The sequence below is a fragment of the Benincasa hispida genome, chromosome 9, assembly GCF_009727055.1.
Source record: "Benincasa hispida cultivar B227 chromosome 9, ASM972705v1, whole genome shotgun sequence".
Classification (NCBI taxonomy): Eukaryota; Viridiplantae; Streptophyta; class Magnoliopsida; order Cucurbitales; family Cucurbitaceae; genus Benincasa; species Benincasa hispida.
Genome location: NC_052357.1, coordinates 25,140,199 through 25,161,102, shown reverse-complemented (window position 1 = coordinate 25,161,102; position 20,904 = coordinate 25,140,199). Strand labels below are relative to the sequence as shown.

Below are 20,904 nucleotides of genomic sequence, written 5' to 3'. Positions count from 1 at the left end.
CTCAGGTAAACAATCATTGGGATTTGGCTAAACGATCATGTAGATTTTTCTATGTGATCGTGTAGTATTTACCAAACGATCGTTTACTCTATCGCGTAGCATTGATTGCCCGATCGTGTAGATGCTGGAGGTAAACGATTGAGTGAGTGCATTTGATGCTCATCGTTTAGAAAAAGGCACGCGCTAAACGATTGTGTAGTTAGCATGCCTCATCGCATAGTTACTGAGTACACGATCTCGTAGTATACGATAAGAAGACGCTCGCTCAGCAACTGTTTAGATGATAGTGCTTCACCACATCATTGTTATTTAGACGATCGTATAAGGCTTGCGTTGCAAAGCGCGCTGCACAATCGCATACCTCATGCTTCATCGCATAGTAAAAGATACACGATCGTTTAACTCTGGAAGCATAGGTAAACTATTGAGTAAAGCATTTACTCTTTCATGTAGACGATCTCTCGGTGTTTGGTTCACGATCAGTGAAGACGCGTTGCTTCGCCCGAACGGTTCAAGACCTGGTTCGCCTGTTTGAACCGTAGATACTTTGCATTTGTAATAGTTAGCTTTTAGTTTTGAGGATTTGAGGCAATTTTTCCCGGTTCATCAACTTTTGTTTATTATACATGAGATGTATGTAATTTATATGGAAAAGTGTGTGACATATAGATTTGAAACCCGCCTTAGGTTGTGCAATCATTCATACATCATGTATTATAAGTGTTACAATATTTCATGATGAAATTACAATGAAATTACAAGAAAGCATGTGCATGCATCATGAGAATATAAGAGTTATATTTATGCATGCAGTAAGCATATTCATGCATCATCTTTATATTATAAGCATTATAGTGTAAGGGTGAATGATAACATGTTTTGCTTGGTTCGTTGTTGTTTTGTATAAGTGTTATGTAAAAAGATAGCAATGAATGAACAATGCATGAAACATGACAGTTAGGCTGTTTATAAGCGTTATGAATGCATTGTATGTGTTTCCTTTGCATTGTGGTTGATTTTGGTTGTTTCTGTTATAAGCGTTATAATAGAAATTAGAACTAAAATCAATAAGAAAGAGTTGCATGTGGACTTAGGATTAACTCATGTTTTAAAAAGGTTTTAAAATTAAATTGAGATAGATCTAAGTTCAAGGTTCTAATGGGATTAGTAGCCTAGTTTAATCTTTTTAAATCGGTTTAATAGAATTAAATGATTGACATAAAAGATTAAAATTGTATTAAATCTATCTATAAGGGACCTTTTATCTAAGGCGGGTTTTATCTAGGTTGGTGTACTTAAGCTGACGGAAACGGAACACCCCTACCTAGGAACCTACCTGGAAAGGTGAATTAGATAGATTTTCTACAAGCATGCGATAGTTAATTAAAGACTCCATTAAAGAGTTTAATGGATGATGATCAAAAGTTGTTCAACTATCCAAGGTAAAAGTTACTCTTGGGCAAACATAAAAAGTCACTTAGTTAAAATCTTTAGCCATGTTTTTTGTAAGTAAACTAAATCTTAGGTTATAAAATACTTAGTGGAGGAGAGATGTATCTGATATGTCAATGATTCCACTCATGTTTCTCCTTGAATGTTCATGCCGTGAGATTCATGTTTGGCCTTGTGGTGCCCTGGGAGCATCCCCCTTCGGATGATGTTTGCATGAGTCAATATCAAGGTGGATGGAGAAAGTGTTTATAGTAAGTGGGTGAAGGGTGTGTGTCAACATGTCCTATAGTCTCTGTCATTTGTTTGCACCGTGAGATCCTTCTATACTCCCTCGTGGCGCCCTAGGAGCGCCCCCCTTTGGATGGTTTTTGTGAAGTTGGTCGATATCAAGGTGAACTCCAGAAATAGATAGGGTCACTTTTGTTTTTGCCCCAATCAAATTTTTTCCCTTCGGATTGGCTGCTTGGGGCAGAACTCTAGGGTCTAAAATGGCGGGTCACACTTACAGGAAATTGTTAAGCAAGTTAATGATTTCTTGACCAAATCAATGATGGCTAGTCGTTATAGGAGCAAGTGTTGTTTTAGTATTAATGGCTGGTTGATAATGTCTCAATTCAGAGGAGGGATGAATTGATCATCCTTCGGTAGCTTATGTCCTAAACCTTTGAAGTGTCATTGTGACACTAGATGTCACACGGAGTTCATGTTAGTTTTACTAAACCTTATAGGATGTTGTATGTTTTTCAACGGGTATTTGCTTAAAACCTAACGTAGGTCAATGTGTTTTTGTTTTCAGCAACATATTTGTATTTCCATTTAATGCCTCTAGTTTGATCGGTTACATACAGTCGAAAGAGTCTTGTAAAATGTATTTCATGGTAAACAACCTCGAGTTTGTCATGGTTGAGGAATGTCCTCAAGTCCTAACCCTTAATGCACCACGTAGTGTTCGTAGTGCATATGCGGTGTGGATAAAGGCTAATTCATTAGCCCAACTTCACATATTGGCTAGCATATCTGATGTTTTGGCCAAAAGGGTTGAGAACATGATCATTGCACGTGAAATCATGGACTTGTTGCAAGATTTGTTTGAACGTCGGTTCTTAATTTTCGAGCACAAAGGGATGGATGACAAAACCAGTAGTGTCAGTTCCCAAGTGTTCTCTGAAATGGCACTTGGAGCTTATTTAGGTTCTAATACTGATCTCACTACTCTCCAAAAGAGGAGGATGTCTAAAACAATAAATATGATTTATTGGTCTTGGAGACGTGTTTGGTAGAGAATGATGATTCTGCCTAGATCCTAGATTCGGATGCTACTAATCACATCAGTTTCTTTTACCAAGGATTCAGTTCCTGGCAAACGTTGCCACAGGGAGAGATGACTCTACGAGTCGGCACTGGTGACGTTGTTTCAGTTGTTACTGTAGGCAGGCTGAAGTTATTTTTGGACAAGATACGTTATCTGTTACTAGATAATGTTTTCGTAGTTCCTCATATTAAGAGGAACCTAATCTCAGTTTCTTGTCTCATTGAACAAGGTTATACCGTCTCTTTTTCTGAGAATAAAGTGTTTATTTTCAAGAATCAAATGGAGATTGGTTTTGGTTCAATAGAAAGTAATTTATATGTACGAAGGTCGTTAGTCATAAAAGCCTTGTTTAATACTGAAATGTTCAGTACGACGACAACGGCTAAAAGACGAAAGGTTTTCCCTAAGGAAAACAGCCATCTTTGGCATCTAAGGTTAGGTCACATCAACCTCAATAGGATTGAGCATTTGGTGAAAAGTGGACTTCTAAAGAGTTTAGAAGAAAACTCCTTGTCGATGTGTGAATCATGCCTCGAAGGCAAGATGACCAAACGACCTTTTACTGTAAAAGGTTACAAAGCCAAGGAAGCCTTGGAGCTTGTACATTCTGATCTCTGTGGCCCGATGAGTGTTAAGGCTCGAGGTGGGCATGAATATTTCATCTCATTCATAGATGATTACTCAAGGTACGGGTATCTCTACCTAAGGTAATGTAAGTCTGAAGCCCTTGACAAGTTCAAGGAGTATAAGGCTGAAGTTGAAAACTTGTTAGGTAAGAAGATAAAAACACTACGATCTAACCGTGGTGGAGAGTATATGGACCTCCAATTCCAGAACTATATGATAGAACATGAGATTGGGTCGTAACTCTCGACCCCAAGTACACCTCAGCAGAATGGTGTATCAAAAAGAAGAAACAGAACCTTGTTGGACATGGTTCGGTCTACGATGAGTTATGCTCATCTTCCAGACTCGTTTTGGGGTTTTGCAGTGAAGACTCCATGCTACATTCTGAACAACGTTAACTCGAAAAGTGTTTCTAAAACACCTTTTGAGTCGTGGAGAGGCCATAAAGGAATTTTATGCCACTTTAGGATTTGGGGGGTGTCCAGCACACGTGCTTGTGACTAACTCGAAGAAGTTGGAACCGCGTTCAAAAATTTGCCTCTTTGTAGGCTACCTCAGGGAAACGAGGGGTGGATACTTCTATGATCCAAGTGAGAACAAAGTGTTTATTTCATAAACCGCGAAGTATCTTAGAAGAAGACCACATCAAGTATCATAAACCGCGAAGTAAGCTTGTTTTACGTGAGATTTCTAGTGAGACTGAGACTACTGAGGGTTCAATAAAAGTTGTTGAACAGAACGATAAATCAACAAGAGTTGTTGATGTCGGTACATCTAGTCAACCAGCTCAAGAGTTGAGACTACCTCGACGTAGTGGGAGGATTATGAACCCACTAGATCGCTACATGGGTTTAACTGAAGCTCATAACGTCATTTCTAATGATGGAGTCGAGGATCCATTGTCTTTTAAGAAAGCAATAGAGGATGTTGACAAGGATGAGTGAATTAAAGCCATGAACCAGGAAATGGAATCTATGTACTTCAATAACGTCTGAGAGCTTGTGGATCTGCCTGATGGGGTAAGACCTATAGGGTGTAAGTGGATATATAAGTGAAAGTGAGGTGTAGATGGAAAGGTGCAAACCTTTAAGGCTAGACTCGTGACAAAGGGTTATACCCAAGTCGAGAGAGTGGACAATGAGGAAAATTTCTCACCTGTTGTCATGTTCAAGTCTATCAGGATACTCCTATCCATAGCCACATTTTATGATTATGAGATATGAAAAATGGACGTCAAGACTGCCTTTCTTAATGGTAATCTTGAGGAGACCATCTACATGACTCAACCAGAGGGGTTCGTAGTTCCAGATCAAGAGCAAAGAGTTTGCAAGCTTAATAGGTCCATTTATGGGCTGAAACAAGCGTCTAGATCGTGGAACATTAGATTTGACAGTGTAGTCAAGTCATTTGGCTTTGATTAGAACGTTGATAAGTCTTGTGTTTATAAGAAGATCATCAACAGCTTAGTAGTCTTCCTGGTACTGTATATGGATGATATTTTACTCATTAGAAATGATGTAGGGTTTTTTATTGACATTAAGAAGTGGCTAGCTTCGCTGTTCCAAATGAAAGATTTGAGTGAGGTACAGTATGTTCTAGAGATCTAGATCATTTAGGATTGTAAGAACAAGAGGTTTGTCTCAGACATTGTACATTAATCGAATGTAAATCAGGTACAGGATGCAGGATTCCAAGAGGGGTTTATTACTCTTTAGGCATGGAATCGTTTTGTCTAAGGATCAATGTCCTAAGACACCTCAAGAGGTTGAGAAGATGAGACGGATTCCCTATGTTTCAGTTGTTGGAAGCTTAATATATGCAATGTTGTGTACCAGACCCGACATTTGCTATGCAGTAGGGATTTTCAATCATTATCAGTCCAATCTAAGATTTGATCACTGGAAGGCAGTCAGATGATCCTCAAGTATATTCAGAGAACGAGGGACTACATGCTCGTGAATGGAGTTAAGGATCTGATCCTTACAGGATACACAGATTCTGACTTTCAGACCGATAGAGATTCTCGTAAATCGACATCGAGGTCAGTATCCACTCTGAATGGAGGGGCTTTAGTGTGGTGAAGCATCAAGCAAAGATGCATCGCAGACTTCACTATGGAAGTCGAATACGTAGCCACTTGTGAAGCAGTTAAGGAGGCTGTTTGGCTGAGAAAATTCCTTACAAATTTGGAAGTTGTTCTAAATATGGATTTGTCGATCACTCTTTATTGTGATAACAATGAGGCTATGGAAAATTCAAAGGAGCCTCAGGGTCATCGTTGAGGTAAGCATTTAGAAGGGAAATACCACTTGATCAGGGAGATTGTGCATCGTGGTGATGTGATAGTCAAGAAGATCGCATCGGAGCACAACGTTGCTAATCCATTTACAATGGCTTTCATGGATAAAGTGTTCGAGGGTCACCTGGAGAGTTTGGGTCTGCGGTACATGCGGTGTCTTGTCTAGGGCAAGTGGGAGATGATACTGGGATTTGCCTAGTTTATTGTATATTGTACTTGTCTTTATCTTGTATTGTACATTAGTCTCCCAAGGCATTAAGACAAGTGGGAGATTGTTGGAATTGGTGTCCTAATTCTCCCAGAGTCTCGTAGTTTGTAATCTATACACATTGTTATGAATAAAATAAGAGTTATTTTATTTGGCATTTACTCATATCCAATAAACAAAGCTCCATGGTTATCGTATGTAAACTTAAGCATGTATATGAGATATACAAGTGGATCATGCCTTAAGTGATAACTTAAATAGGTCTATAGTATAAGGATTAAGGAGGGATGCCTGATCCTTATGACACTATGGATATGGCACGTTTTGTAGAGGTTTACAAGTGTTATGAACTACTACAGATGATAGATCCTGACCATTTATGTAGAGACATGCGAGCGGGGGTATCCTATACAAATAGTTTGTATAAGACCAGACCACGAGATGTTTTGGGAACTCCTGGAGACTTACATCTCACCTAAATGACCATAGTGACATGACCTCAATCCTAAGTGTTTTGGGAACTCCTGCCTTTGAAGGCGGTCCTTTGATTAATATGGATGAGAGTGGCCAGATTGCTAACTCAATATGCCTACCTTTTTGGGGACTTGTCTGATTTGGGAGTTGGGAACTCAGTTATATAAGATAGGATTCACTCCTTTCCCGATGCAAGGGTAAGTTAATAGTTGCTCCCTTAAAAGCTGATTTCGGGGTTTGAACATAGTGGCCACAACTTCTCTTTGGAAGAGAGGACTTAGTTATAGTAGGACTATGACTTATGTTCATTAGAGGGATCAGTGGTACTTAAGGAGTTAGATGTAACTATAGGAGCATAACGATTACTGGCCCATCTGTACTTACGAACGATCTGTGAAGGGTTATTGCACTGTTGATTGGTTGATATGGACACATAATATATCTGTGGTAAGGAGAGTTCAGCTATCGATCTTTAGTAGAGTGTCTGGTAGTTAATAGATGGTGGATCTCATGATTAAAGAGTTTAGTCGGTTATTCACGTACTGTTGGAGCTTCTAGCTCCAGGTTCATAAGGTCCCTTTGGTAGCTCAATGGATTCAAGTTGAGAATTAGTTCTTGGTGTTGATTTGAAATGTTCAGATTGACAAGAGAAAATTTGATTATATATGATATGATCGGTGTGATGTATGAGATACATCTAGTGGAGGATTAATCTAAATGAGATTTACATTAAGGACCATGAAATAGAAAAAGAACTATGGTTTATATGTTTCATGAGATGAAATATTAAAACTATAGGTTATAAATATAGTATGGTAAGTTGGTTATCATGTATATTTATAATAATATTAATTATTGGATAATTATCTCTTTTTCTTTAATAACCAATTGAGTGGCAGGTTATTGGTGGTTTCATGGTAACCGTGAGATAAAAAGAAAAAATGTTTTCCTAATTTTAGTAGTTGTTGAATTGAGATTTTCCATTCTCGAAATTACTCACGGAATCGTTGTCAAGTGGATTAGATTCACTCAACGATAGCTGAAAAGAGACTTAGCGATCGTGGAGTGACACTACACAATAGTTCACTCAACTGACCATTAGCTAAACAATCGCGGAGCTTTTGCTAAACGTCGCATAGCATTTGTTAAACGATTGGGCATTGTCTATATGATAGACTTTTGTCATCTCCCACTTGCTCAATTGTTTACACGATTGTTATTCTTTCTGTCTCGTCTCTAGCAAGTCTACACAGAGCCCATACTTCTAGATTCTCACACCGAGAATACCAAAGTAGCCATTATAGTGGTGTCGTGTTTTTGGAGGCCGTTCGCTGTGTTCGTGATCTGGAGATTGTTGTGTTCGTAGTCATTGTGATCGTGTTGTGTTGTAGTTGAAGTGTTTGAGCATTCGTGATTTCTGTTTTACTGATTGTTCGATCGTTCGTGATCGAGAGTGTTTGAAAATGAGTCTTCAAAGGTATGTATAATTCTATTCCTTGATCTTATGTAAAGCATGTTATAATTTCGTGTTGTGCATAACATGTATATTTCTGTTTCTTGATTGTAATTGTTAACGTTCAAATACGAATGGAATTTGGAACGATCATTCCGCTGCTCATGGAAATCTTCATGTCTAATTTTCTTTAGAATGGTACTTCAAGGGTAAGGTTTCTCAAACCCTAGTTTTTCCTTTTATTTTCTATGTTGGCATGCTATAATTTTCTATTTATTGCATAAATTTATTTCTATAAAATTCATTATGTGAAAACAACAAATTAGGACAATCCACGTTTCCGCTCAGGGCCTTAACAGGTTCCTTCAAACACAACAGAAATTAATAATACACAAGTTGCATCATAAGCCAATATCAACAATTGTTGCATGATAGAAAGCCATAATAGGTCTCGGAAGCTATGATAGGTGGTTTTCAGCAAGGAAGTTTATAGCAGTGAGGATCTGAAAAAGCAGGGATAGATTTAGAAAAGAAAGTATCACGAAAAAAATAGGAAAAGAAAAAGAAGATGAAAGAATTGATCATGAACTCAAATAACAGCAGTTGAGCAAATAACAGCAGACAAATTTCTTTCTTCCCTTTATCCATCTTCACCACCTTCGTGATCAGGAATTCAAGTGGAACAAAATAAAAGTGTAAAGATAGAAAATGTCAAGTTGTCGAGCTCAATTTCTTGCTCCCTCTAGCTCTATTGGTTGACTTCTCCTTTGTAATGGTGGTGAAGATGGATGAACCTACTCCTAATCAAAGGAGAAAGTTGAGCTCTTACTCAAAATTTTCCAAGGATCACATCAAGAAGTTGGAGAAGATTGGGTAGAAATTTTGGCAGAACTTCGATCAATTTCTTAATGTAAGTTCCACCACTTATGTATTGAAATCTTTGGGCTATTTATAGGTGTCAAAAAGAATATTCTTTACTTCTTTCTAATGATTGCCTAACACCTTTGCGTTTAATTCCATGCCCTGTTGCGTCAAATACTCGCATCATGGATTTATTGGTTCTGACACGACTGTCTCAAATCAGCTACCAACTTGCACTTTGATTTGACTGCCACCGACAGGAGTTTGTCGTTTTCTTCTTTTCATGATTCTTCCGACGCATGATTCTTTGTGTGTTCAAGTTGGGGTTTATTTGAGCTTCTTTATGTGTCCAACGGCTACAGCTTTTGTTTACTTAACCGAGTTTTTCTTCTTTTTCATCAAAATCTTGTGTTCAAAGATGTTAGATTTTATAATTTTCAGGATAATGAGTTGTAAACGTATGAACGCAAGGTTTACTTATTTACATGAATTTTATTTCAAGTTAATATATTTTTCTATAAAATGTTCCTAATTATTCTAAACAAATAGCTACAATAACTTGAAGGGTTGAAATCCCTAGCACATCGGAAGAATAACACAGAACCATACTCGAAATTAATTTGGAAAACTGAAAATCCAGTGCACTGGCAAAATTATACATAATAAATCTACTGTATAAACCTTGGGTTAAACATGTTTAACAAAAATACAGGGAGAAGAATTTTCTTTATTCACTTTCATTGAAGACTCGGGATGGAATCAACTCCCTAATTGATCACAAACACCACCAAAATAGTTATCCCCCTATTCTCTGAGAAATTGATCATGATCAAAACCCAATTCCAATTTTGAATGCCACCAAAAGTGAGACATCTATATTCTTTTTAGGGGTTGAGAATCATAAGAGTGTGTGAGGCTTTCTGATAATTTTGGGAAGAGAGAGAGTCAGAGAATTTGAATGAGTATATATATATTTACAGGGAAGAACTTGGGAGAGTGTTATTGATCCACACAGACCATCTGCATTTTGGGAAGAATAAGGCAATCAATCCCTTCGCAACCACTCTAATCCACGATCAAAATTGGAGAGATATTGGGGAGGGAAGTTATTTTAATAATTCCCTCCCTTTTAATTTAAAATAAATTTTAAAAGATTTTAATTTAAATAATAATAATACAATAACTAATTTATCATATTATATATAACTATATGTTATATCAAATATAACATATAACATATAGTTTATATTATATCAAATATAATATAACCTATAGTTTGTAATTCTCTCAACAATTTATGGTATTTAATATAAATCAAATTTATATTATATATAATTATATGAATTCAATTCATATAATTAATTATACCATATTCAAATATTTATTACCTCTCAAAATAAACTTTATATTATAATGTATCAAATACACTATATTAATTATAATTAATTTCCTCAATTAATTTGAAAATTTCAAATTAATCCAAAATTAATTTTGAAAGAACCAGTGAAGGTCTTTGAGTGGAAGCATAGGATCGGACCAAATACCCAAAATTTACAGAACATAAATTTTACAGCAAAAACATACAGATTATGCATTTAAAAGATAATTACACCATGATTAAAAACATAAATTGCATAATAGTAAAAGGGTTTAATAAACCTTACCCTTGAAGAACTCTTCTTCACGGGATTCTTTCTCCAAATCTTGTCACAAACAATCTCAAACCCTTTAACGATCAATGAGGACACCACCATGAATGTTTCCTCTGTATTCTCTAGGTGAAGAACAAATGGTTTACAAGCTTAATCGATCCATTTATAGATTAAAACCGGCATCTTGATCTTGGAATATAAGATTTGATATTGCGACCAAGTTTTATAGTTTTGATCAGAATGTTGATAAACCTTGTGTCTATAAGAAGATCATCAATAATTCAATAACTTTCTTATTGTTGTATGTGGATGATATCTTACTCACTGGGAATGAAATAGGTTTACTGAAGGTTGTAAAGAAACGACTAGCCGCTCAATTCCAAATGAAAGATTTTGGTGAGGCGCAGTTTGTTCTAAGGATCTAGATCATTAACGATCATAAGAACAAAACGTTGGCCTTGTTTCAAGCATCATATATTGATAAGATACTTTACAGGTATTCGATGCACAATTCCAAGAAGAGTTTATTACCTTTTAGGCATGGAATTGTATTGTTTAAGGAACAGTGTCCTAAGATTCCTTAGGAGGTTAAGGAAATGAAACAAATACCCTATGCATCAGCACTGGACAGCCTTATGTATGTCATGTTATGTACGAGGCCTAATATTTTCTATGCAGTAGGGATTATCGATAGATATCAATTCAATTCAGGATTTGATCACTGGACAATGATCAAAACAATCCTCAAATATCTATGGAGAACGAGGGGACTATATGCTTGCATATGGGGCTAAGAATTTGATCCTTACAGGATACACAGACCCTGATTTTCAAACCGATAAGGATTCTAAAAAATCCACATTAGAATCAGTATTCACTCTTAATAAAGAAGCTATGTGTGTCGAAGCATCAAGCAAGGATGCATCGTGGATTCCACAATGGAAGCTGAATATATAGCTACTTGTGAAGCTGCTAAGGAAGTTGTTTGGCTGAGGAAGTCTATGACTGATTTGGAAGCCATTCCAAACATGTCTTTGTCTATCACACTTTATTGTGATAATAGTGGTGTTGTGGAAAATTTTAAAGGAATCTAGGAGTCATAAGAGAGGTAAATACATTGAAAGGAAATATCACTTGATTTGGAAAACTATGCAACGAGGTGGTGTGATCATCACGAAGATTGCTTCAGAACACAACGTTGCTGATCCGTTTATAAAGGTTTTCATGGCTAAAATCTTCGAATGTCATCTAGAAAGTCTAGGTCTACAGGATATGCATCACATTGTCTAGGACAAGTGAGAGATGTTACTCAACATAGTGTATGTCTTAGTTTAGTGTATTATGTACTTTACTTATATTGTACTTGGTATTGTATACCCCACTAGTTTTAGGATAAATAGGAGATTATTGGAATTAGTGTCCTAAATCTCATGGTTCTCATAGTTTGTAAATTTGTTTACGAATTTTTTATTTAATAAAATAAGGAGTTATTTTATTCGACATATAGTTTGCATTAACTCAATCCAATAAACTAAGATCCGAGGTTATTTCATGTAATTTAAACATGTATGAAGTTGATATATAAGTGGATCATGTTTAAGTAATAATCAAAATGGTATGTAGTATATGGATAAGGTTGGGTGTCTTATCCTTGTGACACTACATATACGGCTCACTTTGTAATTGTTACAGTAGTTGTAAAGTGTTACAAATGATATGATCCTAATCGTTCATGTGTAGACATATGAGTATGTGTATCCTATACAAAGAATTTGTATAAAATCGAACCGCGAACTCATCTTCCATACAAATCCACAGTGGGAACATTTAAGTAGGGTGAAATCTTTTTTTGCATTTTCAACATGCAATCTTTCTTTTTTTTTTTAATTTTTTTAAACAAATGTCATGTTTTTTCATCCTAAGTTTTTTTTTAATAAAGTCAAATTTTCAAAATGTTTTTTTAAAACTTATATAATTAAAAAAAAAAAAAAAAAGAACTTGCAACATAAAAAAAAAAATGTCTAAAAATACCAAAATAAGTCTAATTCCCCCATCCCACCTATTGTTTAAAAAATTAAAAAAAAAAAAAAAAGGTCTATAAACTAAACTAAAAGAAAATAGTTAATCAACATATAAGCTAATTACAATATTTTCCCTCGATTCATGCGATTCAATTACCATTACAAATAACTCCTCCAAGAAAATTACTGTTATAAACAAACTTCTCATTCAAATTTCAAATTTCCAACTGCAAAGCCAGAACAAAAAGACAAATCTACCCCTGAAAGCCTGCCACCTATAATGAGTAAACTCAGTCAAAACAAGGACAAATGCCGTAAACTTCATAAAAAGCCGAGCCCCGCTACGGCTTCTTTAAACCCCGACGAAGATGAAAAAAGATGAAGAACAAGCCGCCCGATTCATTCAACTTCCCACTTCAATCACTCGTAGAAAGACCACTTCATCAATGAAACCCACAAACCCCATTACCAATTTCAGGTCAGTTCATGTTTCATCTCTTCCGTTTTCTTTTTTCCGATTTTGTTGAACCATTTCTGTGTTGTGAGGTTAACATTCTTAAGCAGCATTTTTAATTTCTTTCTTGTTGTTATTGTTTCTTTAGATTAAGGATTTCTCGAGTTCGTCGTTGAGATTATGAGTTGTGGATCTTTATATCGATTTTGCAATTGAATGCTTTTGGAGTTTGATTCTGCGATGGAAACATTGGTGATTGTAGAACAGTACAGAGATGAGTTCTGTTATCGGGTCAAAACTCTAGAATCGGGTCGATTTGGGAATTTGACGATTAAAGATCATAATCGATTGAGTTTTCAACCGGGTACAGGATTTCGCCCACCTCCATTGGAGATTTCTTCAATTCCTGTTTATTGTTTCTCTTCCCCCAAAACACCACCCCCTTCCGCCGCAACAATTCCGATTAGTGGGGAAATTTGTGTTAACGAGAGCATTGATTTTGATGAACATTGCTGTTACAAGAGAATATCATTTCCTGAGCTTTGGGCTGGACCAACTTACTCGAATTCACCCCCTGCAAGTTCATTGCCAATCCCCAAATTTTCAATCCGAGGAAATAGAACAGTTTCACTCGAATTACCCACTAATTCAGTTGAAAAAATTCACCCAATTGTGAAATCTGCACCACCATCCCCAACTAGGGGCTATACTCATCCTTCTTCAAGAGAGCCATTCCATGGTGCTGATTCTGCTACAAGAACACTTAGAAGAATCCTTAACCTTGATGTTAACTCTGAATGAATGATATTTTTAGTGAGCATCAAGCTCACTTGTGTGTTTCGTTGATGGGGGGTTAGTGTATGCCTGTAAATGTAATGAAGAATCATGGTCGATATATGTAGGATTTAGAATTTTGATTCTCTTTTTAGTTTTTGAGAAGTGGGATTTGTAGCTGATGGTTAATATTCTCAGCTTTATTCAATCTCAAGCTTCTTAAAACTGTGAATGGTTGCTTTAGATATGGAGCTTGATTCAACAAGAGTAAAGCACCAAGGAATCCAGCCACCTCAAACTTCTTAGAAAAGAAGATAGAGAGAAAGGGAGAATGTATATTCTGTACTCTATCTTCTCACTTAATCTTCTTGTTCATCATACACTTTCATAGCTCTGATTTAGGCTTGTAAACTTAGATACTAGTACTTAAAATGAAATGTAGCTTAAAAGAATTCAAGGGTTCTTTTCGATTCCTTCTACTTTGATGATTCTTGTTCAAGAGATAGTCTCTGTCTATGTATCAGTCAAATTGTTCTTTTCACTATTTCTATATTTGCTTATCTGCTTTGTTGCAAAATCTTACCTGTTCTATCAGAGATTGTCGTTTGTTTGTCGATCATCAACGTTTTTTTCTTGCACGACCTTACATCTTGGCTCCTCTTGTAGTTCATCTTCCATCTTCTACATTATTTGAAGAGAAGAAGATGGCAAGGGAAATTATAACATGTAATTGTATTCGACTTTGTTTACTTTACCATGCTAGATTCCTTATACACTATTTGTTTAGACTTTTTACTGATAAAGTTCATCTGCTTGGAGTCAGATCATTGAGCCTTTTAGTATGGTAAATAAATATGTTCTTGAATTCCAACTTTTAGGAGTAATGTCAAATCCTTCTGCTTTGAATATTATTGCACTTTAAAATGAATTATTATTAAATTTTATGATTATGTAATTGGTTTAGGTTTGGTTTAAACATAATTATGGCCTCAATAATAAAATTTCTCAAACTTTTTCAGGTTTGGTTTAGCCTTCTTGTGAAAACCTTAGATCAAAATGCAACTGACACATTCCTTTTTTATTTGACATAAGCAAAATGTTTTAGCCAAATTTGCTTTCATTTTCTTTTTTTAACCCTCCTTTTTAGCTAAATATTATTATGTATTAACTCTATTTTAAAAAATTAAGTGTAAACCGAGTGTTATATATTTATAATATGACTTTCATGTTATGATCTCTTCATTAAATGTGTATTAAGAAGCCGACAACATAACATATATGTATGTTGAAGTAATGTTACTATTTGCAAGTTTGGTTTACTGTTATTATAGCATAAATAATCATTCACCGGGTGATTTAATGGGCAATTGCACTCAATAACACTTTTAGGGCTAATAATTAAGTGCATAACATCATTTTTAAAGAATTGTAAATATAACAAAATTATGAGTGATAGACTCTTACTAATAAACCTCTGTTACCAAATTTCGAGATTTAGATGCAAATTTTACTATATTAATTCTCTTGCATTGTGTTATATCGGATAATATTTTGTGTCAGATTATTATATTTGCAATTGCCCTTAAATTAATAATGGTTCATAGTATTATTTCCTAAAAAATGATCCATAGTATTAAATTTTTATTGTCATGTTGATATTTTTATTGACATTTCCACATATTTATGAGTTTGATATCCACATTTGAGGTGAATCAATATTTTCGCTATACCATACAAAATTGATGGAATATTAAAAAAGAATACTAAGAAATAAAGTGAATATATTATTATAGTAAGTATCTTAACTCGTTTAGAAAATGTAACATGTTTATTTATTAATTTAGGTATATTTTAAAGTTTTTTTTGTTCTTAAAACATTTTCTAGAAATATTCATTCACCTTGACATTTTATCAAAATTTATTTCCACATTTCCATAAAATTAAGATATCGACATTTTCTTTTGACATCGACCACAATTAAGTGAATTTAACCTTTAAGTTTTCTTCTTCAAAGAGATTAAGGGTGTGTTTAGCAAATGTTTGGAAAAAATTAGAGTATTTGACAACCACTTAAAATAGTTTTTGAAGTATATTTTAAACCCTTTTATAAATAAAAAAAATTAAAAAAAGTTTAAATTAAGATGAGTTTTTTTTAAGTATTTTTTTCTCAAATCAATTCAAATGGGCTCTAAATTTTGAATTAATTAATTAAGGTCATGAACTTGAACTTTGTATAAGGTTAGGATATTTTTATTTTCAAATTTTAGATATTTTGTCTCCTTAAATTTAAGTATGAGTGATTTTTAAAAATAGAAAAATAAGGCAAACTATTTACACAAAATAACAAATTTTAATTTTCTTTGATATAAACTGATAGAAGTCTATCATTGATACTATAGGATAAACGTTGATAGAAGTCTATCAATAGTAAAACAGTTACATTTTGTTTATTAGTTACACCAATTTATTTGTTACATTCTGTTATAACAATTTATTTGTTACAACAGTTATGATTCTGTTTGAGTATGTTTGTATTTTCCAACTGTTAGTTAGTCAAGCAAACTAACAAGTTATTCTATAAAAGGAACTTGAAGTATGTAAATATAATAAGTGAAAGTAATAAGAAAGTATTTCCACATACCTTTTCTTTCCATTTGTTATGGTATCAGAGCATTTCCGCAAGAGAGAAAATTAAAAACCCACCCGAACGCCATTACCCTCATGCAGTCCTATCATGACGACATCAGAGAGTTCAACGTCCGGCAACTCTTCGAAACTCGACGCCCAAATGAATCCCTTCATCCTTCATCATTTAATCATCCCAACCACCAATCTGGTATCTATACCACAGGATCAAGCAATTACTCTTCATGGAGCAGAGCAATGAAACTTGCATTATCAGGGAAGAACAAGATTGGCTTTATTACTGGAACGATTGAAAAACCATCAAAATGAAGCTTACAATCAGCATGGAGATGTAATAATGATGTGATAACCTTATGAATTATCAACTCAGTCTCAAAAGAAATTGCTGCCAGCTTAGTTTACAGGGGAAGCGTCAAAGAGATATGGGATGAATTAAAAGAAAGGTACCGTCAGTCCAATGGGCCACATATATACCAGTTGAGAAAGGATCTTGTAACTACTACTCAAGGAAACCTTTCAGTGGAAGTATATTACGCAAAAATCACTATGATATGGCAAGAACTTGTTGAATACAGACCAACGGATGAATGTACTTGTCAAAGGTCAAAGAAGATGATAGAATTCTTGAATGCAGAATTTGTAATGACATTCCTTATGGGCTTAAACGAGTCATATGCATAAATCAGAGCACAAATTCTATTGATCGACCCTCTGCCAATAATAAACAAGGTATTCTCTCTTATCATCCAAGAAGAAAGGTAAAGATCCATTGGATCCACACCTACAATTGAAAGTATAACTCTAATGGCTAATGCTGAGAAAAGGTTTACATCTGAGAAATCTAAGAAGAAAGATACTCGGCCAGTATACACTAACTGTGGATATAGAGGTCATATTTCTGACAAATGTTATAGACTACATGGTTATCCACCAGGGCATAGACAAGCAAATAACAATTCAGTCCATCAACAAAGGCCGCAGAACTCTATGCAAACTAGTAATGAAAAGTCATTAGAAGCTCTTAAAAGCAATCAATCTGCCTTCTTTGCCATTCTGAATAATGACCAATACTCACAGCTCTTGAACATGCTGCAAACACACTTGAATACTCAACAAATTGATGAGATCCCTAAGACAGATACTACCCACATAGCAGGCACATGTTTTTCTACTTCACTCATCGATTCTTGTTGGATCATTGATTCTGGAGCCTCTTCTCATATATGCCATGATAAATCTATGTTTAAAGAACTACACAGCATTCAAAATATGTCAAATATACTACCAACTAAAGCTCGTTTGAAGGTTGAGTATGTAGGGGACATTCTAATAGCAAAACAGTTGATATTGAAAGATGTTCTATACATTCCTGATTTCAAATACAACCTGCTATCAGTGAGTACTTTACTTAAGGATGGAAGATATTCTATATCCTTTACTAACACCAATTGTATCATTTAGGACAAGTCAGTTTCGAGAACGATTGGGAGGGCTGAACTAATCAGTGACCTATACTTACTCAAAGTAAATGATGAAAAGAATAAAGACTTGTCTATTGAATCTGCTGACTGACCTATTGAATTTGCTGTGTTTTTGTGTAAATCTTCTGCAACTACTTGGCATAATCGTATGGGACACCCCTCTATTAGTAGAATAAAAGAATTGTCAAAGATTATAGAGTTTTCTGATTTCTCAAATTGTAAACAATTCTGTCACATTTGTCCTTTAGCTAAACAGAAGCGTCTTTCATTTCCTGCCTTAAATAATGTTGCTGAGAATATTTTCGACCTTGTGCACTGTGATATATGAGGTCCCTTTAAAACCCGAACATATGCAGGTTACACTTACTTTGCCACCATTGTTGATGATAAATCAAGGTACACATGGATACATCTCTTGGAAAATAAAAGTGACATTCTACAAGTCATTCCCAGTTTCTTCAAACTTGTTGAAACTCAATTCTCAAAGAAAATCAAAAGTTTTCGTTCTGATAATGCTTCTGAATTAAATTTCACAGAATTTTTTGCCAAAACAGGAACTACTCATCAGTTCTTCTGTGCATATACTCCTCAATAGAATTCAGTGGTTGAAAGGAAACATTAACACCTCCTCAACGTTGCAAGAGCCCTAATATTTCAGTCCAATATTCCTCTCACTTTTTGGGGAGAATGTGTCCTCACTGCAGCATACTTAATCAACAGAACACCTATAGTTTTACTATCCAACAGCACTCTCTATGATGTTCTGTTTAACAAAATTGTTGACTATGGCTTCATAAAGACATTCGGATGCCTTGTCTATGCTTCTACACCAATAGTCAACAGGTCTAAATTCGATCCAAGAGCAAGACCATGTGTTTTCATGGGATATCCATCAGGTATAAAGGGCTATAAGCTATATGATATGACATTTTTTATCTCCAGGGATGTCTTATTCTTTGAAGAAAGGTTCCCATTCCAGTCTGTCAAAGAAGACAACAAGCCCATTTCACATGATTTTATTGATCAGTTCGCCAAACCAAGCTCACTATTTGATCACTTTGAAAACAAAGGTATTACTGAAAATCTTGTTGTTAATACCTTAGAACACTTATGTGAGGATAACCACGGTATTGATGATTCACAACCTCATATTGAAACCTCAGAAGAAACCAATCATACCATCCAAACAACCATTCCCACAGCCCCAAGAAGGTCATTGAGAGCACATTACCCACCCTTCTACCTAAAAGACTTTCACTGTAACCTCACAACCCATAGAAAATCACCCTTTCCTCTTCACAAATACCTCTCATATAATACTTACAACCAAAACCATAAGACATACATCCTAAATGTCACTTCCATCTATGAACCCACCTATTACCACCAAGCCGTGAACCACCAGATTTGGAAGAAGGCTATGGCAGAGGAAATAGAAGGCATGGAACGAACTAATACATGGACTATTGTCTCTCTTCCAAAGAATCATTATACCGTAGGTTATAAATGGGTTTACAAAGTCAAGTACAAACAAGATGGAACAATTGACAGATATAAGGCGAGACTTGTAGCAAAAGGCTACAATCAATAAGAAGGAATAGATTTCTCGGACACCTTCTCACCTATCGCCAAAATTGTCACTGTTAAAGTCTTTTTCACCCTTGTTGCATCCTACAATTGGTCACTCACTCAAATGGACGTCAATAATGCCTTCCTAAATGGTGATTTGTTTAAATAAATGCATATGTCTTTGTCATTGGGTTATCAAACCTCACAAGTACCACGGAAAGGTGAGAAACTAACCTGCAAACTTAACAAATCTACATATAGGCTGAAACAAGCCTCAAGACAATGGTTTCTCAAGTTTACAGCTGCTCTATCTTCACATGGCTTTCATCAATCCAAGTCTGATTATTCTCTTTTTACCCGAGGACATGGACATGATTTTGTAGCATTGTTGGTATATGTAGATGACATATTACTAACCGGACCATCCCCTCAGATAATCAGCTCAGTCAAAGAAGTCCTCAAAGGACATTTCAAACTCAAGGATTTAGGCTATGCGAAATATTTTCTGGGATTAGAATTATCCAGATCTCAACAAGGGATCATGATTTCCCAAAGAAAATATTGTCTTCAAATACTTGAGGATACTGGATTTCTTGAAGCTAAACCAGTTACAACTCCTATGGATCCCAATTTGAAACTATCAAAAAATGAAGGAGAGTTTCTAAAGGCAGATGACATCACATGTTATAGGAGACTGATTTGCAGGCTTATATATCTTCAAATATCTCAGCCAGACATATGCTTTGCTATTCATCGGCTAAGCCAATTCATCCACAGCCCCACTAAAGTTCAATTAAATGCAGCTCATCACTTACTCAGGTACCTAAAACAGTCTCCTGGACAAGGCATTTTAATCAGCCCTATCACTTCCTTTCATTTAAAAGCCTTTGTGGATGTTGATTGGGGATCATGTCCTGATACTAGAAGATCCATTACTGGTTTCTGCATATTCCTAGGGGCATTTATCATATCATGGAAATCAAAGAAACAAGCCACCGTTTCTAGATCTTCTGCAGAAGCGGAGTACAGGGCATTAGCCTCAGTTACTAGTGAATTGATGTGGATCTCTCAACTCCTCAAAGATCTTCAAGTTAAGATCCTAATGCCCACTACTATATTCTGTGACAATCAAGCTGTTATTGTCATTGCCTCTAATCCAATGTTTCATGAGAGGACAAAACACATAGAAATTGATTATCATTTTGTTCAGGACAAGATAGCTTATGGGTTCCTTAAGGTTCTCCCTATCCAATCTAGTCAACAACTCGCAGACATGTTCACTAAAGCATTGCTTACATCTGTTTTGTCTAAACTAGTATCCAAGTTGGGCATCATTGACATTCATCATCCAACTTGAGGGGAGTATCAACAGTAAAACAGTTACATTCTGTTTATTAGTTACAACAATTTATTTGTTATATTATGTTATAACAATTTATTTGTTACAACAGTTTATGATTCTGTTTGAGTTTGTTTGTATTTTCCAGCTGTTAGTTAGTAAGCAAACTAACAAGATCTTCTATAAAAGGACCTTGAAGTATGTAAATACAATAAGTGAAAGTAATAAGAAAGTATTTCCACATACATTTTCTCTCCATTTGTATAAAGTCTATCAGTGTGT

At 35.3% G+C, this 20,904-nt stretch overlaps 2 protein-coding genes across 2 annotated transcripts; both read left to right on the top strand.

Annotated features, from left to right (window-relative positions):
- Positions 1-12,676: 12,676 nt before the first annotated feature.
- LOC120086432 lies at positions 12,677-14,050 on the top strand. The gene is made up of 2 exons (XM_039043080.1): positions 12,677-12,837; positions 12,962-14,050. Exon 2 carries the CDS (start codon positions 13,030-13,032, stop codon positions 13,612-13,614), a length of 585 nt encoding a protein of 194 aa, XP_038899008.1. The 5' UTR covers positions 12,677-12,837; positions 12,962-13,029; the 3' UTR covers positions 13,615-14,050.
- A 5,408-nt stretch (positions 14,051-19,458) lies between these two features.
- Positions 19,459-20,640, top strand: LOC120084634 (uncharacterized mitochondrial protein AtMg00810-like). Its single transcript, XM_039040443.1, has one exon. The coding sequence runs from the start codon at positions 19,459-19,461 to the stop codon at positions 20,638-20,640; it is 1,182 nt and encodes a 393-aa protein (XP_038896371.1).
- Positions 20,641-20,904: the final 264 nt, after the last annotated feature.